A 23,160-nucleotide genomic window follows, 5' to 3' on the forward strand; every position below is an offset into this window, starting at 1 on the left:
TTCTCTGTCCATCTATGTCTTTATCTCCGTGGAATCTGCACAGAGAAAAAAGACAGTGGCGTATACGAAGTGACAGACATCCCAGAGGAGGAGAAGCAGAAGGATGAGGAGGATGGGGAGGAGGGGGATGAGGGGGAAGGAGAGGAGGAGGAGGAGGAGGAGAAAGGGCCGAGCGCTGTGGTGAAGGTGTTCCGGTTCGTCATGAAGCAGAGCTACATCTGCGCCCTCATCGCCATGATGGTGAGTGTATCACTGGGCCCTTGGGCTGTGTCTCAAACCGCATACTTCCGTCAGTACACTGCTAGTGTGCACTGAACGCTTACTTCCATAGTGTCTACTTTTCGATGGTTAGTATTGTCCAAATATCTGGTTAGTATTGTCCCAATATAGTCTGTTTTAAATGTAAAGCATGTTGAATTGCGTCAGTGCTATAATAATCTTTTTTGCCTTACCTGACATGATTCAGTACTCTTTTACTAATGGGTTCTGTCCAGTGAAGGTTACTGAAACCTTAAAATGTCTGCGTGATCAGTATCAGCTGTATGCTGTCCAACTTTTGGCTTGTGTGTGTGTGTGTGTGTGTGTGTGCGTGTGTGTGTGTGTGCGTGGGCGTGTGTGTGCGTGCGCGTGTGTCCAGGCGTGGAGCATCACGTACGTGAGCTGGCTGACGTTCGTCCTGCTGCTGTGGTCCTGCATGCTGTGGATGGTGCGCGACCGCCGCCGCTACGCCATGCTCAGCTCCCCCTTCATGGTCGCCTACGGCAACCTCATCCTGCTGCTGCAGTACATCTGGAGCATCGAGCGGGTGCCGGGCGTGCCAGGCCTCTTCCTCAAGTCGCCCGTCCCCTTCTCCGACCTGGGCTCCAAGGTAAACACCGGACAGGGCCGCCCACGGCAGCAGAGACCAGGCACTCGTCCAGGCAATAATGAACACACTGATCGCCTCATTGGGGTGCTGTTGCACATCGACAGTATTGGCTGTGTTCAAGGCTCACTTGTACTCTGAGCTAAGCATTAATTCATTAGAGCGGAAAAAGCTTTGTGAATGGTATCGCCTGCACATTTTAGACTTTACCAGTGAAGGGCCTTCGAGATGATTGGGAAGCGCTGTTGGGAAACCTAACGATATTGGGTTAGTTTGTTTTACAGTTTAAGGTCAAAAGACATTTGTGTAAGTAACAGGCTCCAGCAAAAACAAGTTCATTTTCTTATAACCTGACTTTTATTAGGTCAGAGCTAGTGTGAATCTAGCTTTATAGGGCCCCTATGAAGCTCTTTATGTTGTGTTGTGCTGGGTGAGTTTGTGTTGAGAGTCTCTTCCCGTGCTCGGCTGCGTCCCCGCTGTAGATCCTGTGCCTGCTGAGCTTCTGGCTGCTGCTGCATCAGACGCTGACGGAGCGGCAGGACAAGCTCAACGAGGAGGCCGAGGCGGCGGCAGAGGCGGAGACGGAGACGGACCTGTCTGACGTGAAAGTGGACGTTCCGAAAAAGGGTGAGACCGCTAATGGCGCCAACGATTCTTGAGATGATTATGCAGATACAGGCAGGGAATTGGAATGTGTGTCTGTTATGAGTCAATTATGAGTCAGTCTTTTACACACTGTACACAATTAGTCACTTACCTGTATTTTGTGACATTTTATCATAACTTTATTGCATTCAGTCAACTTGTTGTTGTGTTTTCAAGTGTATGAGTACATTTCCGTTGCTGTGCCTACACAGTCATGTTATGTTTACATTTGTAACTCTTGTGAGAAGTGTGCTTGGCTCGTGTGCTTTGGTCTGAGTGTGGCTGTGGTCTTGCTGTCATGTAGAGGACCCGGAGGAGGAGGAGGACGCTGAAGTGGACGAGAATGACCTCATGCAGGTGCTGGGCAACATGGTCATGGCCCTGCTGGTCAAGTACTGGATCTACATCTGCGGCGGCATGTTCTTCTTCGTCAGCTTCCAGGGCGGCAACGCCATGTACAAGATCATCTACATGATGATGTTCCTCTTCTGCGTGGCCCTCTACCAGGTGCACAGGCTGACCTTCTCCGTCCCAAACGTTCATTCGCTTTCATTCCGGTCTTGGCCAGTTTGCAAATGACCTAAAGGCATTTTTTGAAATGCAGTTTACAGTTGACCTGCTTCAGTTCACCCTAGTGCTTTTCACCTTAGCCCCCTATAGTGCACCTTAGTGCTTTTCACCTTAGCCCCCTATAGTGCACCTTAGTGATTTTCACCTTAGCCCCTTATAGTGCTCCTTAGTGCTTTTCAGTGCATAACGTATTGAATAGTACAGTACATACACTAAAGTGTTAATTTATTTGATGAGTTTCCCCTAAAAAAAGGTGATTCCTCTCTAAACTGCTGGAGATTTGATCACAAAAAAAGCAGTACTGATGATGATGCTGTCTGTTTGTCAGGTTCACTACGAGTGGTGGAGGAGGATCCTGAAGTATTTCTGGATGTCCGTGGTGGTGTACACCATGCTGGTGCTCATTCTAGTCTACACCTTCCAGTTTGAGAACTCGCCCAGAATCTGGCACAACATGACCGGCTGGGAGAAGGAGAAGTAAGTTTGGGAAACCCGGACACGACTGCACCTACTCTAGTAATCTAATAATGCCTACATGTATACATATACATACATACAGTATACCGGTATATACAATATATACTGTGTATCATGGCAACACACCATGTTAGGGTGAAACCAGATAGATCCAATGCTTTTGATGGTATTCTAATGTTCAGCCATGTCAGGTCAGTACTGGAGTAGAACTACTGCAGCCCACTGCAGTGTGTTCACGTCATGTCAGGGTGAGACAGTGGTCTATACCCAGATGTCTATTAGCTCATGTGTATTAACATAATCCTGCTAGTCCACAGGCCTGTCATGTGTAAGAGTGAAGGTGTGCTATAGTGAGCTATAGTGTTGCGCAAGACTGATCAGCATAGCAAAGAAGGACAACTTTCTCTCTCATTCTCACACTCTCTTGCTCATTTGTCCCGGTCTTCCCTGTCTCTCTGTGTGTGTTTCTCTGTTTGTCTGTCTCTGTCTGCCTATATGTCTGTCTGTCCGTCTCTGTCTCTCTCTCTCTCTCTCTCTCTCTCTCTGTTCATCTCTCTGTTGCAGACTGAAGGATCTCGGTCTGGAGCAGTTTGTGACGACGGAGCTGTTTGCGCGCATCTTCATCCCCGCGTCCTTCCTGCTGGTCACCATCCTGCACCTGCACTACTTCCACGAGCGCTTCTTGCAGCTCACCGACCTCAAGGCCGTCGTCACCAAACAGGACAGCAGCATCTACAGGTAAGAGTTGTGGAGACCCCTCCCAGTCTAGAACCAGAGCCCAGCGTTGTTGATCCCAGAGCCCAGTGTTGTTGACCCCAGACTCCAGTGTTGTTGACCCCAGATCCCTGTGTTGTCTCATGTGATAATAGAAATGGAGACTGGATCAGGTAATATAAGATCAGTTGTCTGCAGAGACTGATGGGGCTCATAACATTGTAAGTGACTTTGGATAAATGTATCTGCTAAATACAGTAACCATAACCATAACCGTAACCATAACCATAATGTCTCTAGGTAAGGACTAGCCTATTTAAGAGTCCACACACTCACTAGCATAGTGCTCAATGTGGAAAGTATATTTTTCACATGGAAACTGAACACATACCGACAACATTTATACAGGTAGCTACATGCCCAGAAAACTAGTTTGTTTTTATTCCGGAGGTATTCTTTACTGTCACTTTCAACTTTGCTTTACGACTCTTCAGTCATCTTTTCAATCGCAATCCAGAGACTTGTCATCTGTTGTAGTATGACGTAATGATAATCAGTCATTGATCAGTCATTGCTTGCTCTTCCATTGCAATTCTATCTATGCTATCTCATGCCATCTCTCATGCCCATTTTACCATCTGCCTGGGTGCCACGCTATCTTGATGTGTTCTGAATACTGCTTTTGCCTCACTCATCCTCACTCTCTCATCGCTCTCTCTCGCTCTCTCTCTCTCTCTCTTCATCTGTTCATCCATCCATTGCCTGACACAGCTATGCCAAAGTCGTTAGCCGTGTCTATCTTATCATGAATAGGTGGGTCACTGCTTGCTTCTTCTGGTTCCCATAGACTCTATGTGAATGACTCAGTCCCCCCCCCCCTCCCTACCTCTGTGCCCCACTCAATGTATTGCTCTACTGTATGTAATTTGTTCTGGGAACTAAGTGAATATGCAAACAGTTTTTCCAATATCATACAGCTACTGTGTATATATACTGTATATATACAGTATATACAATCTATATATACAGTATATATACAATCTAGTGGACATACTCACACATTGGACTGACTGTTTGTAGCTTTCTGAGATAGAGTATTCTGTATCATGTAGTTGTGCTGACCCTGTTTCCCCTTAAGTCTTAACCACCAGGACCTTGGTGGTCCACACTTTGACTTCCTGACTTCCTGTTATTCCTGCCTTGTTGTTATGCAGCCTTGACAACCCTTCATCCATATCCTCACCAACACTGTCCTCTCCTTCTCTCTCACTTAAGCACAACGTTGCATGATTAAACCACTCTCTTTTTCAGCACTTCCTGTCCTAGTCCCACACCTTTGTGATGCCCTTGGCTTATGCTCTTACAATGAAGGCATCGCTTCTCTGTAAACGTAGCTTCCCTCCACAGAAAGAAATAGAGGACTTCGCCATATCAAGCGTGTATTTTCATCTGTCTCTCTTTCCCCTCCATAACTCACTTCTTTCTTGATCAGCATCAAGGAAAAAATCCCCTCTCCCGAGAGCAAGTAAGTGGGTTTGTGTTGGAGGTCCCTATAAGCTTGACCCTGACATGCGGCCATGTCATGCAATCCCAGAGAAACCCTGAGCGCCACTGCCTGAGTCTGTTCCCCCTGCAGTCCTGAATAGCAGCATCAAATCCCCACACCCAACAGTATGCCAAGACCAGGATTATTGCGATGACAAATCAATTTCTTAAAGTTTTTTTCTTTATGATTTGTATGCTCTTTATCACTGGGAATTATTGATAATTCACATTTGTTTTCTTGCTTGTTTTCGTTTGTATTTATATGTACAGTACTTGTTTGTTTTTATTTACTTTGAGATGGCAAAGGACATGGGCTATGGCTTCTCTGACATGCCTCCGTGAGGCTGCATTGCTGCTGTATGAGATCATTAGGCTGAACCTGTGATGCTTTGATTCCATGAGTTTGTCTGTATGTGTATGTGTATGTGTATGTGTATGTGTGTGTGTGTGGGTCAGTATGTGTGTACGTTTATGTGTGTGTGTGTGTGTGTGTGTGTGTGTCTGCATGTGTGTGCAATCCCTTATGTCTGTGTGTGTGTGTGTGTGTGTGTGTTTGTGTGTGTGTGTGTGTGTGTGGATCTGTGTGCGTGTACACCTGTGTGTGTGTGCGTGTGTCTGCATGTGTGTGCGATCCCTACTGTCTCTGTGCTGCTGCTGTAACGCCCCCCCCCCCCCCCCCCTCCCCGTGCCCACTAGGCTGGCGCACCCCGAGGGCAGCTTGGCGGACATCACCATGCTGAGCTCGTCGTCCCCCGACCCGCTGCTGAAGGAGCAGAGCGGCAGCTCGGAGCGGGAGCCGGAGCGGGAGGACGAGAAGCTGGTGCTGGTGGTGGGGCTGGAGAGGCCCAAGTCCAGGCAGCCGTCCATGATGCTGTCCAGCCAGGACGAGAGCGTCCGGAGCGTGCCCAGCGTCCGCAGCGTCCCGAGCGCTGCCTCAGAGCCAGAGCCCCCCTCTGACCAGAGCTCAGGTAGGGACGAAGTTCTTTCCTTCCTGTCTTTTTTTCTTTCCTTCTTTTCCTTCAACCCTCCCTTCCAGGGGGTGAGGATTATGAGGGTCAGCTTCAGTCAGTTAGTTTCATCCCATCCCTGCTCTCGTTACCTACTACTGTAAAGCAGGGGATGATCCTATGGTCAGTATTGCCACTAACCATAATCATAGCTATGTTTTAGGTGCACAATGTATGTAATGAAAGTAAGGTACACATAAGATGTAAATGTGTGCTCCTGAATATTTGTACATTTTGAACTGATCATAAGTTTTGGTGCGTGTAGACCTGAAGAACAAGTGGCATTTGGTGGTGGACCGGCTGACTGTCCTCTTCCTGAAGTTTCTGGAATATTTCCACAAGCTCCAGCTCTTCATTTGGTGGCTCCTGGAGATCCACATCATCAAGATCGTCTCCTCCTGCATCATACTGGTGTCAGTCAAAGAGGTGAGGCCCTGGGAATACTTCATCAGTACCGCATGCCTCATACTCTGTGTGTAAAAAGCCTATTCATGAGGTCCCTTTCCACAGGTGTATAAAATCAAGCGCCCACATTATGAATGCAGGCTGCATGGTGCTTGATTAATACACCTGTGGAAAGGGACCTGGTGAAACCCATGAATAGTTGCTGAATCTATCTCTGTTCCAAAGCCTGAATGTCTTATCCCAATACTTGTTATTCCCCATCCTCTGTTGAATCACTTTGCACTAAAATAGCACTGAATTTACACTGTACACCGCAGTCATGAAAACACTAGCCAGCTCAGTGCAACCAACAGTCAGCAATGCTTCGTCGGTCACACACAGTTCTCCAGCTCGATGACATCATCACTCCTTGCATCCACGCTCGCAGTTGCTCTGTCCTGGTTCCCCTCTGGTTCTGAGCTTGTTTGTCCTGCAAATATAGTTGCAAAAAGCATTCCCCCACACCTGTTCCCCATTTATATAACTAGGCAGTCCTGCTCCAATAGGCTAGATAGTTCAGAGTCCTTCAGTTCATTTTCATCAGTTCAGGATTGATTTGGATCACCTGTCAAGGGATTATAAAGGCTCACACATGAATGCAAAGCAAAATCACAACACAGCACACAAGACACAGTAACATCACAAAAATAAAACTAGAAATGCAATTCCAAGGAATTACCAGTGCATGAAAATGCAAAAATAGATAGATAATGTAGATATGGTTACTAAGGTGTAGCTAGGGTAAACATGGTGATTGCATAGTTTAAAGAAAGTTGATAGTGTGAAGGTAGACAGTTTAAAGCTTAAACATTCCAGTTCTAACTTAACTAATGATTTCTATTCATGTTAAAATGTTAACTATGGTAACAATGAGGTTGATTGGTTAACTTAGCTACTGATTTCTTGTAGTTATGGTAAAAATGTTAACCATGGTAACTATGTTAACAGTGCTAACCAGGTTGATTAGCTAACTTAGCTAATGATTTCTAGCAGTTGCTAATGCTAAAAATGCTAGCTATGCAAACAATGCTAACCAGGTTGATTAGCTAACTTAGTTGATGATTTTTGACAGTAATGCTAAAAATGCTAACAATGCTAACTAAGCTAACAATGCTAACCAGATTGATTAGCTAACTTAGCTAATGATTTCTAACAGTTATGCTAAAATGCTAACTATGCTAACAATGCTAACCAGATTGATTAGCTAACTTAGCTAATGATTTCTAACAGTTATGCTAAAATGCTAACTATGGTAACAATGCTAACTATGCTAACCATGCTAACTAGCTAACTTGCTAGTGAGGACTTTTATATTAAAACATTTGTTGCTAGGGTATACATGGTGGCCACTATGAGGAATAAAGAAGTTACAGTAGTATAATCATGTTGGTTGCTATGGAAACGGTCATAAACGCTTAATTTTAATGGTTGCTATGTTGGTTGCTAGGTACATGGAGGTTTCATGTAGTTGACTGGAGGCATAGTTGAAGATAATTGACAGTTGGAATGGTTGAACAGTTAAATAGTTGAGTAGTTATAATGGTTAAATGATTTTATAGTGTATTATTGCAGTGATGACTTTTATTTTGAAACAGTTGTGGACAGAGCAAACAGTTTAACAGGATATGTAGTCTTCAGAGTGATTGTATGCTTAAAGCCTGAGAAAATGACAGTTGGTTCCCAGGTGGCTGGCCAGCTGGCAGATGAGTCTAATTGCTGCCATGATGTCATAATGAGCAATGTTAAGTCTATGGGGGGAATTGTAATAGTTTTTAACTAATAGTTTAAAAAGTATAAAAGTTTCAAAGTTGAAAAATACATCCCTCCAATGTCCTAAGTAAGATCTACGTAACACAGTTTGAATGAAGTTTCTACGTTAAACGGTTCAAGCTGAATTGCGTGCGTTAGAAGAAGAATAATAAGAAGTTGAAGTAGAAGACTAGGAAGAACAGTACAGTGCATTTTCATGCACTGTAATAAGTATATTAAGACACGACAAACAGGAGTACATTGCTAATATTTCTGCACACTGTGACGCGCGCGCGTGTGTGTGTGTGTGTGTGTGCGGGCGCGTGTGTCTGTGTGTCATGTTAACCTTGTTACCTTGTCAGTGTTTCCTCCCAAAATATTTGGATCTTGTTTGCCTTGCTTGCTCTTCGGATCCAAATGAAAACAATTACATGTGTGTGTGTGTGTGTGTGTGTGTGTGTGTGTGTGTGTGTGTGTGTGTGTGTGTGTGTTGAATTGCAGGTGTCCTTGTTTAACTATGTGTTCCTGGTGTCGTGGGCGTTCGCCATGCCCTACAGTCAGTTCCGCCCCCTCGCCTCCAGCGTCTGCACCGTCTGGACCTGCGTCATCATCATCTGCAAGATGTTGTACCAACTGAAGTCCTTTGAGCCAAGCACATACTCCAGTAACTGTTCCTTGGTTAGTAATACAAGATGTGTGTGTGTGTGTGTGTGTGTGTGTGTGTGTGTGTGTGTGTGCGTGCGTGTATGTGTGTATGTGTGTTTGTGTGTGTGTTAGTGTATCTTCATTCTTAATATGCTGATTTAAAGCTAAAGAATAGCATAAAACAAAACAAAAACAGCTTGCTTGTGATGGATCCTACAAAATTCATGACAAACGCTGGACACGGAGAGACCAAGACATCAGTGTTGTTCTGAAGTGCCCCATTTCTTCTGACTTACTCCTGTGTCCTCTCCAGGCTGAAGGCTATCAACCGAAGCAGGTGGTTGAGCTGAAAGAGTCCCTACTGTATAAAGACCTTGTTGATCCCTCCAACTGGGTGGGTCTGAAGAAGTTCGATCAGTTGCTGGAGAATCTCAGGGTGAGTTAAGGAGTAAGCACCTGATTTGGATGGGAAACGTCCCTGAATGAAGCCTGCTCCTTTTTCAAACGTAAATGGCTATGTTCGTTTCATACATTGATCCGTTTCGTCTTTATTCGTAAGGTGAATGGACGTGATAAACGCAGAGAATGGATCCTGACATCCATCCATGTCTTTACCCTTATCTGTTTTAAAAAATGAGCATGAATGAGGCTTTTGGCTGCTTTCCCGTGTTAATAAAGCTAAAATGCTTCTTCTGCTGATGTGCTTTTTGTTCTGACCCAGAGAGTTATTGTCAAGAATCAGACTGTATATGTATATGTGCTGTCATGATTGATGACATTTTGCAATATTCTTTGTTCTAGAACAACTTATTGATGCTGGCCATCCTTGCCTTTGAGGTGACCATCTACCGACACCAGGAGTACTACCGCCTGCATAACAACCTCAGCCCACCCCCGTCCAGAACTATCTTCCATGACATCACACGGCAGCACCTTGACATGGGCATTGTCAACTGTGTCAAATACTTCATCAACTACTCCTTCTACAAGTTTGGGCTTGAGGTTTGAGAAACAAGTTTAAATGTATTTAAAGAATTAAAAGAGTTATTTTCCAAAACGCTATAGGCTATCCACCATTTTAATTAAATTTCATTTATTGGGTTATGTTTAGTTGATTTATCATTACTCAATCAAAGCAAAACAACTGCATTTTTATTGTTTTACCTGAAATGCACAATTAAACAACGTTACTTTTTAACGTTTTAAAAAATGGATTTCTAGCGTTTTGGAAAAGAGCTCTTCAAATATTCAATGTTTAATCAAATTCAATTAAGTTCTATTTAATTCAGGTCAAATTATATTTTGTCCGTCTTTATTTGTGCATCAAACAGGTGTGCTTCCTGCTTGTGGTCAATGTGATTGGACAGAGGATGGACCTCTATGCCGTGTTCCATGCTTTTGGCCTGATAGCAGTCATGTACCGGCGGCGGAGGAAAGCCATCGCCGAGATCTGGCCCAAATACTGCTGCTTCCTGGCCTGCCTGCTCACCCTGCAGTACTTTATGTGCATCGGAATACCACCAGCAGCCTGCAAAGGTGGCAAAGCCTGCACTGACGTTACAGTTGTTTGTACCTATGTGTGTGGGTGTTGATAGTGATACTGATATGATGCCACATTTCAAGATCTAATGCAGTATAGTTTGCTTTTATTTCATTATTTGATATATCATAAGTATGGATTGATTTGTGATGTGCTGCCACTTGCCCCTTCCAACCCCCCCAAGGGATCACAATGGAATATTGTCTTATTATTGCTGTGTAATATTTTTTGTTTCTCATGTACTGTATGGTGCAGTGCCCAAATGTGATCGTGTTTAATTTTGTCATGGGGCTTGATGTTCCTGAGAGCCTTATAGTTACAAGAGACAACATACATGCCCAAAGCCCATTGCCATTATATTATACTGTAAGTAGATATTCAGGAGATAGATGTGGTAGATTACTGATGATTGTCTTGTGTTTTGTGTGCAGAGTACCCCTGGAGGTTTCCAAGCTCTACCACAGACTCAAATGTGATCAAATGGCTCTTTCTACCTGACTTTCACACTAAACCCAATCCCACGTTTCTCGCCTGTAAGTCCCACCATGATTCACCTAATACTGCTTAGGTCAAACCTATAAAAACGTTACGGTGTGCTCTTGGCATGGTGCTCTGGTTGTATTCTGGTATTACTCTAAATCATGTAAAAACGGAAAAGCTAAAGGCCAGGTATTCAGCAGACATGTTTATCCAAGGTGACAGACATTTCTAATGGTCCGGTATCAAACGGTCATCAAACATAGTCTCTACACCGCACCTCGCCACAATATAATGCCGGTCTGGTCAGGGAGAAAAGTCACATTCTTATCTCAATGATTGAACACCCCTATGCCCTCTCTTTCTTTCTCTCTCTTTATCTGTTTCTCTCTCTCTCTCTCTCTGTCTCTCTCTCTATGCAGATGACTTCATGCTGCTGTTGTGCGCATCGATGCAGAGGCAGGTGTTTGACGATGAGAACAAGGCGGCCGTGCGTCTCATGGCCGGAGACAACGTGGAGATCTGCCGAGACCTGGACGCTGCCTCCTTCAGTGTCTACAACCCAGTGCCAGACTTCATCCACTGCAGGTACAGAGCGGAGCATCCAGAGGGCATTCAGGGATGCATCACTGTCCCAGTTAACTGGGCTCATCACATGGCTCATCACCGATTTGGAAGGACCACAGATTCTCGACCACAGAGTTCAAATAGACTGCAGAGAGCAATTTGAAAAAAAAAACAACCTTTAAATTGGTGCTTTATAACACTTAAAACAAACTGGGTTGCATTGTTGAAATTATTGATTGAATAACCTGATGAAGATTTGGACCAATTCACTTTATGGATTTGTGCATTTTTTTAATGACAGAAGTACAAATCAGTCACTATAGAACTACCATAGAAGTTGTATTTCGCCCCGCAGCTCAGGCTGGAAACCTGCACATTTATCTCTTCTGCTTCCTGTCCACGTTTGTGGGAACCAATCACTAACAGGCTTGTCCACCGGGCGCATCCGGATCGTTGGCCTGATTGGTTGAGGGACTATCTGAATGCGTACAGAATCATTTTAACTACTTTATGCCCATTGATCATGCCTCTTGTGCAGTAGAAATATAGCACAGACTCCCCAGACTAATGTTCGATCCTAATTTACTTTTTTGGATTTGTGCATGTTTTTACAGAAGCACATATCAGTTATATAACTGCCATAGAAGTTTCCTAAGAATGTCTATGCTATAGCAGAAAAGACTACATAGCACTACAACAGGCTACTCAACAATGGCATGGCAGACATTACTCCATAATGATAGTGTACACGTATTTCAATCTAATAATCTTATCTCTGATACTGTCTGGGAGTACTGGCCTGGGAATGGCCCAACCGCAGGGATTAGGAGATGTGTCCTGATAGAGACTATAAGAGAGCGATTGAGAGGCATAGATGGAGACAGTGATAGAGCTAGAGAGAGATAGAGACAGATAGATAGAGAGAGTGAGAGAGAGAGAGAGAGAAAGAGAGGAAGTGGTAGAGAGAGGGTGTGCTGGGTCCCAGACTGCCGGCCCCTAATTGATTACACCCTGTCCATATCCCCCACTGTTTTGGTGCGCAAAGTGGAGAACTCTTTCATTAACAGCCTGTCTGTCCATCAACAAGCCTGGCTAAGAGGACACCTCTCCTCTCCTCTCCTCTCCTCTCCTCTCCTCTCCTCTCCTCTCCTCTGCTCTGCTCCCCACCCTGACCTAGCGGGGCTGGTTCCCTCTCAGGCACACAGTGCACTCTCTCGTCTCTCTCGCCGGCCGATCGGGTTACAGATGGAAGAGGGAAAAATCTATGGGCCTCAATCACTCCCTCCATCTGGCCTGGCCTTTCTTGGGCTCGGATGCTATTTTCTTTCCCCCTAACTCGATAAGTAGCTTTTAAGTATGGAGTGCAGGTAGGAGCGGGGGGTGGGGGTGGGGTTGTAGGGGGGCCATGTGATGATTGAGCATCACAGACAAGGTTGAGCCATCCATTTTGGGGCCCATCATAGCAAGGCCGTATCGCAGCATCACACTTTTCATCAGAGCGCTCGGACGCCTCTGTTGCGGCTTCAGATTTTTCCTGTGAGTCTCAGAGAGAGACAGATGCATGATGGACACAGGGCCAAACAGGAGGACTTCTGGCCTTGTAAATGTAGTAGGAGTTTCAGTGCTTTGTGTGTGTTTGTGTGTGTGTGTGTGGGTGTTATTTATGTATGGTGTATATTCTCGGGGTGTTGGTGTGTACTCTCTTGGAAATTAATCCAAATATGCAGAATCATGTAAGATGTAAGAGATTGCCAGACAAGAGCACTCCTGTACTTAACCTAGTGGAGCAAGGTGCTCAAACAAAACAAAAGTTGTAGACTTGATTTCACTTTGCAGTTCTTTTGGTAGAAAGTCCTATGAGCGTAAAAGCGTATGCTTTCCCTTGAACTGTGAGTCACTGTGAGTCACAGCGTTGTTGAATGAAAGACAGAAAGTATGTGTCACTCACTAATCCTCCAACCCCTATCTCTGGCAGGTCATACCTGGACATGTTGAAGGTGATCATGTTCAGCTACCTGTTCTGGTTCGTGCTCACCATCATCTTCATCACGGGCACCACGCGTATCAGCATCTTCTGCATGGGCTACCTGGTGGCCTGCTTCTACTTCCTGCTCTTTGGCGGAGACCTGCTGCTCAAGCCCATCAAGAAGATCCTCCACTACTGGGACTTCCTCATCGCCTACAACATCTTTGTCATCACCATGAAGAACATACTGTCTGTAAGAAGCACACGGCTTTATACCTGTACATTCCACGCTGATGTTCCTATTCTCTCCCTTTCCTGTTCAGCCCATCTGATTGTGTACAGTAGTTGTTAGATATATCTGCAGATGTGCTGTTGACAAAATGGCTGATTGTCCACTGGATGTGCTGTGTGTGTACAGATCCTTGCCTGTGGCTACATCAAAGACCTGATGGTGAAACAGTGCTGGCTGATCCAGTTGTTCAGTCTCGCCTGCACCATTAAAGACTACAAAGTCTACGATGAAATCAAAGCTATGAAAGGTACTCAGACTTACTTCATTACACACACACACACACACACACACACACACACACACACACACACACACACACACATTAAATCATATTTGTTTTATTAATGAATGTACAGTATATAAACATCTGTATTTATATTATATCAAACCTATTCAAAATACTACTGTATGATAAAAAAAAATCAATTAACATTGATTAATAAAAATCACACATAAATGTGTACAGTATGGCTGGTCATCAGACCGACTATGTGGTCATCCAAGGTCCGTGCACAGTGTGAATATGCGCTCCTCTGGTGGCAAAGCTGCGCTGCAGATTTACCGTCTTGTGATCTGGCGGTCATAACGGCCGAGCCGTGCCAGCAGCTGAGCTCATCACTGAAAATCATTCCTGAGAATTACAAGCTGCTGATGTGTATTATTACCACAGCTGGCATCCAATCTACTCCTCACCCACACCAGACCTGGGAGTCCGTCTCTTTATTCCACTGCACGACCTTACCGCGCTCCACTAGCTCTCGTTTCCAAGCTGTTTGATAGTTCTTATATGCTAAATTTTACGTCTGACATTTTTCATTGTTTGAGTCGATGATGATGATAATGGCTCAAAAACTTTTTTGTTGTTGCACTTTTTATCTTGCACATGGCTCCTCTCTGAAATTCACCTTCTAAGATGCTAATGCATCATATCTGTGCATTACGTCGTTGCCAATTTGATACCCAATGATATAAACCTCATGTTAGAATTCCTTTGGTAATAATACTGTAACTCGCCTGGCTAGCTCTTTGCTGTTTTTTTTTTTGTGGTCGAGGAGACACAGTGTGATGCAATTTGATGCCCCATGGTAGAAACCCCATGAGTAGAAACCCCATGTTCAAAATTCTTTAGTAATAATGCTGTAACTAACCTGGCTGGCTCTTTGCTGTTTTGTTTTGTGTTGTGGTAGAGGAGACACAGTGTGAGTTGCCTAGCGACGAGGCAGGTATCATCTGGGACAGTATCTGTTTCGCCTTCCTGCTGCTCCAGCGGCGCGTCTTCATGAGCTACTACTTCCTGCATGTGGTAGCTGACATCAGGGCCGCACAGATCCTCGCCTCCAGGTACAGGGGAGAGGGTCCGTCAGAAAAACAACACACACACACACACACACACACACACACACACACACCACACTCTCTCTCACACACACACACACACACCACACTCTCTCACACACAAACACACACACACACACACACACACACACACACACACACACACACACACACACACCACACTCTCAAACACACACACACGCCCCGCTGAGATCTTGACATGCGTTATTCCTGCAGAGGGGCCGAGCTGTTCCAGGCCACCATCGTGAAGGCAGTCAAGGCTCGGCTGGAGGAGGAGAACAAGTCGATGGAGCAGCTGAAGAGACAGTGGGATCCTTTTCTAGTTATATGCTAACTCTTTCTGAGGCATGATGCACCCTGGGAAACAGGGGCCTTTAATCAGCCATGATGTAATCCATTAGTTATATGCTAAATGTCTGATGTCTGCTAGCTCCAGTAAGCATGCTGTTTACCGTATTTGTTTGGAGGACCTGTTTCAATATATAAAGCTTTATTGCAGACAGAGATCCATATCACAGTATATAGATGGCATATGGGTCAAGGAGGCGAGCATAGAGGTGCCTTTTCATAGTTATGTCTTAGGTCAGACAATGGTGCTTGTAAGTTGTCGTTTTGGGTCAATTGCTCTCTTCTGTGTGCTGATACCAGGATGGACCGGATTAAGACCCGGCAGCAGAAGTTCAAGAAGGGCAAGGAGAAGATCCTCTCCATGACCCAGGAGTCCGGTGATGGCCAGAACCTCATCCCACCTGAGGAAGAGGATGATGATGATGGTATGGCAGAGATCTCAGTACAAGAGGACGTCTAAGGCTTGCAGTGACAGGAGTCAGATATGTATACTATGGGAAATATTTTGATAGCTTTATAAAGTTTTGTAACCATAAAATGATCGGTAAAGCCAAGATGATTTGGGTTGGTCAAGTTTTCATTGACTGATTGATCACAAGGTTTACAAGGATTTGTTTTGTTACATGCAACAGAGATATTTTGTAAAGCATATATGGCACTGTGATTGATTGCAATGTTAGGTGTTTGTTAAGTGTATTTGTTAAGTGAAGTGGACATACAGTATTATCAAATCTTTCACAGATAAAGCCAACTAAACAGCTGGCTGTGGACACCCATAATGTACACAATAATCACATGATTATTCAAAGACAAGAGTGTTATAGTCCATGTAGACAGTATTTTCATTCATGTTGTCACCAACATTTTATTTTAGGAGCAGAGAAAAAGACGGCCAAAAAAAAGCAGTGGTGGAGGCCTTGGGTTGACCATGCTTCCAGTAGGTTGACCAATCACCTGTCTTCTCTGCTCTCATTGGTCCTTGTGTCCTTGACCAGAACTCAGGGGATTCCCACACTGCCCTGGGCTCCAACAGACACTCTGTACAACAACACGTGCCATATTGTCCATGCTCACTCCTTTTCATGCTCTATTTAAGGATCCTACCACCTTGACTCTGAGTCCTCTCTGCACTTACCTCAGATATAGCTACTTACTAAGATGACGGAAATAACACAATTTCTATTTTCATATTTACGGTCACATACCGTCATGTGGAAGGACCTTAAATAGAAAGTAGTTTGCATCAAAGAGAAGTGAAAAGGCCATTGGGTGGATGCTATTGGATTGTTGTTTGATTGACATAGTCAGGGAGTGAGGGGGGTTGGTCTATGGAGCCCACAGTAGAGAATCGCTCTGTTGTGTATTAAATCACATGTCACTAAAAAGATGTAAAGTCTCATCATCCTCAAGATCTCTACCCACTTCATCTCTGCCCAATTCTCTCTGAAGCAAGCAGATGAATGCTTCAGTGGTGGAGTGGGAGGAACGAGGAGAAACATTACATCTTTTTCATTACATTGTCAGGGGAACTTTAAAAGTGGTCTAAATGGGTATGATATGAAGATACCCTTTTGGAAGCTAATCCATACAAGCATTGCTTATATAAATGTGTATGCTTTGTTGGTTTTCTTGTATGGATCTCCTCCTTGACCAGCAGTTTGATCCCCATTCTGGTCACAGTCCACCTCTGAAGTACCCCCTGTTTATATCTAATGTCAATATTATACACTCATATGCATACAGTGTATGCATATTTATTATACATTCCCTTATGATATATGGTAGCCATTGTCCCTTACTCCTGCATCTCTCCTTCTTCTCCTGTTCCCCTCCTCTCCTCTCCTCCATGGTGAATCTTCTGCTCAAGGACACAAGGCAGTTTCCCTATTTCCGTTCCCTTCTTGTGTTGTGATTTAGACACTTACTCACAGTACAGTACAGTAGGTGTGGGCTAATAAATTATTCATTCATCTACCTTCCTACTAAACAAGTTAGGTATAGGCGTAAAGCCGCTTCTCATCTTGTCTGCTTGATTGATATGCTAATGTCATAGGGATGCTTCTGTGGGTTGTCACCTTTAAAGTCTCCCAATCTATGCAGTGTGCACTAGCTGTGTAATTGCAGCTCTGAAGAATTGCATTTTGGTCTAATTTTTCCTTGTATCGAACAAAACTAATGAAATTCTGCTCATTCAGATTCTCTATGTTATTTATGTGTTATGTGTTTCTTTTCCAGGCTAATCAGTCCAATAGTTATTGATCTATATAATGAATAATATGACATTACAGTCACATGGCATAAGTCCCTTGCTATATAGCTGAAACTGAATGTGAACTCTGGCTTGGGTCTTTCTTCCCTCAGTGGTTAGAAGTGGAGACTATTACTTATTTGAAACTGACAGCGAGGAAGAGGAGGAAGAGGAGGAGAAAAAAGAGGACGAACCTCCCAGAAAGTCAGCCTTCCAGGTGAGGCGCTGGACAGACCCTCCTGTCTTCTTCTGTTATCGTTGGACAGAGATGTAATGTCACATGGATGACCATTACCTGTCTGAACAGGCCTGTGTAACAATCACACAATAGTGTGTTACATTAATGTTCTGCTCTCTTCCTTAAGCCCAGACTGTGTGTCATATGGATCTGAATTTGCATCTCCTGTTTGTGTTTGACTGCCTGGGAGCGTAGTGTAGCAGTATTGCTTGTACTGTAGCAGCAACCCAGCTGTATTGTAGTAGTAATCCTGTTGTTTTGCAGGAGTAACCCTGTTGTTCCTCTTCTCCCCTCTCTCTAGCGCGCGGTTGGAAAGTTTGCCTCAGCACTTTTGGCTTTGCCAAAGTCTATCATTAAGCTACCAAAACTTATACTGCATCATGTTGTCAGGGTAGCAAAGGTATTAAGGCAGGGGGTGCTCTTGTGGTCTGTGTGGTGGATTTGTGGGTGAATCAATTGAATGTAGCATTTGTTGCACCATACTTGTCCATTCCATGCTGTCACATAAAGCATCCTTTGTTGTGATGGATTTGATATGAAGGATTGATATGGTGGATCCAACTGTTTTATCAAAATCAAGATGTCACTTTACCTCAACATTTTCAGTATGGAATGGAAGTTGTATTTGAATGCTTTTCTTTGGAGCGTGCATGCTGTGCAACCGTTTACAGGACTTTTTACAGCCCAAAAGGTTAAGGTAATGCAGTTTTTGGTAGAAACATCCAAGGTATGACTTTTGCTCCACTGAGGCAGTTTCACCTCCACAAATTGTTCACATTCTATAGACACTCAGCCCACCAGGTAGAGTATTCAATCAGGAACGTTTGCCCTCAGTGGAGTAAAACTCTCCTGCCATAGATCATGGTGACTGGTGTATGTGTGTTGTGGTTGTTGTGGTGATGGTGTCCTCCTCAGCCTGATTGTTGACATCCATTGTGTGCTCTATGTTCTGCCTGTGCTTGCCTTGCACTGTGATAATTTCATTTCATGGTCATTTGCATTTCCATAGCTACCCAATAGGGCGTTTGATCATCGAATTGGATTGAATGTTTTTTTTTTTCTGTGGATGTTCTTTCTAAGTGTATTCCCTGGCTATTCCGCAGTTTGTTTACCACACCTGGATCACTGACTCCAAAACCGCCCTGAAGGAGAGGAGCAAAGAGAAGCGACGATTCTGGAAGAAATATGCGAGAGGAAGACACAAGAAGAGCAAGAAAGAGGGTACCTCCTCATCTCCTCCAAAGACGTATCTCGTCAAGGCCGTTGTAACTGTTTCTGCATGCATATCTTATCGACTGATCCAAAGCCTTGCCTATGCCTTCCTGTGTGTATTTGGTGTGGAGCAGTTCACCCTGGGCACTGCTCGCTCTCTTACGAGCTGTACCCCTCCTCTCTCCTGCAGGTCATGTGACCATCGAGGTGGGAGACTCGGAGCAGTCGGAGAACGAGGAGGATGGGAAGAAGTCTCCAGGTCAGCAGTCTGGGAGTGGAGCTCAAGGAGATCATTTCTGACCTTCATTTGATTTATTTATAGAGCGCCATTAACTGAGAGCAGTGTCTCAAGGCTCTTTGCATAAGCTAATGTTGAAATCTCGCTGGAGCTAGCACTACAGGATAACATACAGCAGGCGTTGTCATTGTTTACATCCATCCAAAATATACCATTCTGTTTACCAAACAGACTAAAGTCTGTTTATTTCATTTACTCCATGTTACGTTACATTGCATTACATTTGGCACTTTTTAACCAAAGCCACTTACAACATGGTAAATGTTGAAAACTGGAGATTTTTCTTTGTTAATAAATGTGTCTGTTTTATGTTAGAAAATATACAGTAAATATAAAATGTGTTTTATTTTTGTTTGTGCAAACTATACGCCGCGTGACAGACAACATCATCAAGCGTGTCTTCAACATCATCAAGTTCACGTGGGTTCTCCTGCTGACTACCATCGACAGTCTGACCATGTGGATGAACTCCATGTGCAGAGAGTACATCGACATCTCCACCGTGCTCCGCATTGAGCGCTGCATGCTCACCAGGGAGGTCAAAAAGGTACCGGTCACACACACACACACACACACACACATGCACATGCACATGCACACACACACACACACACACACACACGCACACACACACACGCACGCACATATGCACACAAACACACACATACTGTATACACACACACACACACACACACACAGACACACACACACACACACACACACACACCATACACTATGAATATCCATTCCATTCTGTAAGTCAGTGTTATGTCATATAGAGGTATAAACTGGCCCCTCCTTGTGAAACAGGGCAACGTCCCGTCGCGGGAGAGCATCCAGGTGTACTACCAGAAGCAGATGTGCTTGGCCATGTCCCGCGAGTCCGGTCTGGACCGCATCAGCGAGGAGGACTCCATGTCCGGCTCCCACCGGGTCAGACGGAGGCGGGCCGCCTACAGGGTGGACAGCCAGGACTCCAGAGACTCCATGGCGTCGCGAGACAGCATGTCCAGGTCTGAGATCACTGAGATCAGTGGCACCTTCCCGTTATATGACACACCCCCTGTGCTCGGAACACACACTCATAGTGCACTTTCCGGTTGTTGAGTCGTGATGCAATAATGTGCCGATAATTCTTTTTGTGGGTCCAGCTCATCCCTGATCCACTTGTCTTTTTTTTTTACAGACAGTAAGAGAAACTATTGTTTCCACTATTTGGATGATATCAGCTACGTTTACATGGACACTTCTATTCCAATTAGAAACGGAAAAACTGCTCAATCGGAAAATAAAAATCGCCATATAAACGCCGCAATCGGAATGAAATTCCTGATCCGATCAAAATTGTGATCGGAATAGAAGAGGTGGTGTAGTCCGTTCCTATTGCGAATGAACACTCATGTATATGGTCATTCGGATTGATTGCTAATATCTTCCCAATGAAAAGTAGCAAACAACGGCTATTCCGATCAAAGAATCTAAAGCGCTTACAAGCACCTGATCGGAATAAAAAGTAGCCCATGTAAACAGATGGCGCAAAATGTTCAATCGGAATAGTTTAATCGGAATGACAAAAAAACTGTCCATGTAAACATGGCTATTGTAATGTTCAATGTTATTCAATGTTGAAAGCATCTACTAACCAAAAGTAAAGGTTTTCAACAGAAGTTATGAAGTTTCAGTACAACTTAAACAGATAGACTGAGTAAACCCAGCCTGATCTGCTGGCGACTGGATTTCTCCCTGCAACTCTGTCTGGAAGCCTGCACATTTATCTCTCCTGCTTCCATTACAAATTTGCAGGGACCAGTCACAAGTTGGCTTATCCCCTTGGCATACCCGGATCGTGTTCTGATTGGTCTGAGTCATTTGAAAGATGCCCATTGATCACGCCTCTTGTGCAGCAGAATTACAGCGCAGACTCCCCGGACTAATGTTCAATCTCAAAATATTGGGCTTGGTCTGGTGATAGCCAGGCTACACAGAAGATGGCAATAGTATGACACATAGATATATATACGTAGATATATGTATATATGTCTATGGTATGACAGCTGTAGCAACAGGCGGAATGTCTGGAATAACAGAATGTCTGGAAAGGTAGATTCTGATGTCATGTTGCACCGATGGACTGTCTGTTTTGAAATAGAATGTTTGAGTTCTACCCTCGGCAGCTTTAGAATTCCACCCCTTCATCCCATGATTCCACTGTGTGTTGTTCTTCTCTCATTCCATGTCTTCATCTCTCCATCTCCACGCTCACCAGTGCCTACACTGAGGCCACCATGCTCTTTTCCCGTCAATCCACTCTGGATGACCTGGACGGAATGCCAGAGAACATTCCAAAAACCAGTGAGCGTGCCCGGCCAAAGCTGCGCAAAATGTACGGCCTGGACATGTCCAACTCCTCAGCGGACAGCGGCAGCAGCATTATATCCAGGTGTCTGGCACATGTGTGACTGCTGACCCCTCTTCTCGCCACTGTCGGACACATGCACTGACATGACCAAAGGCTCACACACTGCAGTGAATAACAAGGGTTGTAAATAGATTTCTGACAGCTCAGTAGGCTACATCACATCTGAAAAAAAAGAGTATATTATTTTGTTATGTTATGGAGAAGAAATAGAATAAGCTATAAGGCATCACACTATTGGATATTAGTTTGATCACAGTTATATGAATATGTATGTTGGATAACAAACATGAATATGATATATTAATCTAACTTGTTGAAATGAATGGAATACACACTGCAATGTATTACAGTAAAAGAGCAAGTTATTGTATGGCATCTCATCATCTCACACATCTGTCAGCACATCTTCATTAGTTACGTTAGTTAGTCATCAGCTAAAATGACGGAACCCTTGACCTCATCAAAAATGTGATCACTCATTCTTTTCGGTTATGTCTGTAGTTAAGTCCCTCATTCTCCTTTTTCTATTGCGGTTGTTTATTATTATTAATCATCTTTATTTTCTGATTTTCACAGTGAGCCCACTCAGTGTGTGACCCTGTTCTCACGGCAAGGCACCAACGACACCATTGATGAGGTGGAGGGTGAGCAGGACCAGGCTGAGGAGGAGGAGCAGGAGGTGCAGCAGCAGGAGCCATGGCAGGAGCCGGAGCAGGAGCAGGCTGGACCTGTGGAGCGGGTGGAGCCAGCGGAGCAGCCAGAGGAGGAGCTGGAGGGAGACGCCAGCAGTCTCTGGCCTGCAGGAGGCGATGTGGAGTTGGACGTTGAGAGGGAAGAGGGGGAGGAGGAGGACAACCATGAAGAAGCGAGAGAGCACATACGCGACGAGGGCGAGTCCTCCGGGCTCGAGTACCTGCACGCGGACGGGCGAGAGGGCCAGCTGTTCACGCCGGACACGGACGCCCCCAACACCTCGGACGCCGACGTGCCGCCCAGCTACAGCAAGGCGGTCAGCTTCGACCGGCTGTCCGTCAGCACGGACGGCAGCGGCGACGACAGGAGGATGATGATCATGACCCCGGACAGCCGCTCCGACCTGGACGACTCCCTGCTGCCCTCCATGACCACTGAGCTGACCGCCAGCGAGCTCCTGCTCAACAAGTAAGACACCGCAGCTCTCCCCGGCCCAGATACGGCCCAGGCTTGGCCCAGATTCATGCCAGATCAGGGCCAGATCAGGGCCAGATCAGGGCCAGCTCCAGTCCATCTGCAGCTGGTGTCTGGGAATAAATAAACAAATAATTAAATATTCAAAAGTACCGCTAATGCAGATATTAAAAGTGTAAGACGTGTAAGCACTATGCAGGTGTGACATTTGTTGCATGTGTTGTGGTCAGGTTGTGGTTGGGACGAGATGTCATGAGAGCTTCCCATTAATGTACTCAGCAGTGGCTGGCCGCCACAGTTTTAATTTCTGGCCGTACTGCATCAAACCACTCACAGGAGGAGCAGGCTGTGGTTTTGGTAATACACTCTAA

The 23,160-nt window shown here is 44.8% G+C and overlaps 1 protein-coding gene across 1 annotated transcript in view; it reads left to right on the forward strand.

Annotated features, from left to right (window-relative positions):
- LOC134098617 (piezo-type mechanosensitive ion channel component 2) overlaps window positions 1-23,160 on the forward strand; it is a 77,277-nt gene that overhangs the window by 30,469 nt on the left and 23,648 nt on the right. Inside the window, exons 12-38 of the mRNA XM_062551660.1 lie at window positions 44-240; window positions 638-868; window positions 1,348-1,500; window positions 1,835-2,017; window positions 2,409-2,557; window positions 3,122-3,295; window positions 5,513-5,784; window positions 6,089-6,249; window positions 8,518-8,694; window positions 8,975-9,097; window positions 9,463-9,663; window positions 9,993-10,197; window positions 10,633-10,734; window positions 11,101-11,266; window positions 13,221-13,464; window positions 13,630-13,740; window positions 14,693-14,844; window positions 15,076-15,165; window positions 15,508-15,632; window positions 16,082-16,144; window positions 17,569-17,672; window positions 18,797-18,914; window positions 19,096-19,164; window positions 19,584-19,750; window positions 20,014-20,216; window positions 21,470-21,643; window positions 22,199-22,783. Coding sequence (XP_062407644.1) covers window positions 44-240; window positions 638-868; window positions 1,348-1,500; window positions 1,835-2,017; window positions 2,409-2,557; window positions 3,122-3,295; window positions 5,513-5,784; window positions 6,089-6,249; window positions 8,518-8,694; window positions 8,975-9,097; window positions 9,463-9,663; window positions 9,993-10,197; window positions 10,633-10,734; window positions 11,101-11,266; window positions 13,221-13,464; window positions 13,630-13,740; window positions 14,693-14,844; window positions 15,076-15,165; window positions 15,508-15,632; window positions 16,082-16,144; window positions 17,569-17,672; window positions 18,797-18,914; window positions 19,096-19,164; window positions 19,584-19,750; window positions 20,014-20,216; window positions 21,470-21,643; window positions 22,199-22,783 — 4,699 coding nt within the window. The remainder of the gene's footprint in view (window positions 1-43; window positions 241-637; window positions 869-1,347; window positions 1,501-1,834; window positions 2,018-2,408; window positions 2,558-3,121; window positions 3,296-5,512; window positions 5,785-6,088; window positions 6,250-8,517; window positions 8,695-8,974; window positions 9,098-9,462; window positions 9,664-9,992; window positions 10,198-10,632; window positions 10,735-11,100; window positions 11,267-13,220; window positions 13,465-13,629; window positions 13,741-14,692; window positions 14,845-15,075; window positions 15,166-15,507; window positions 15,633-16,081; window positions 16,145-17,568; window positions 17,673-18,796; window positions 18,915-19,095; window positions 19,165-19,583; window positions 19,751-20,013; window positions 20,217-21,469; window positions 21,644-22,198; window positions 22,784-23,160) is intronic.

The sequence above is a fragment of the Sardina pilchardus genome, chromosome 2, assembly GCF_963854185.1.
Source record: "Sardina pilchardus chromosome 2, fSarPil1.1, whole genome shotgun sequence".
Lineage (NCBI taxonomy): Eukaryota > Metazoa > Chordata > Actinopteri > Clupeiformes > Clupeidae > Sardina > Sardina pilchardus.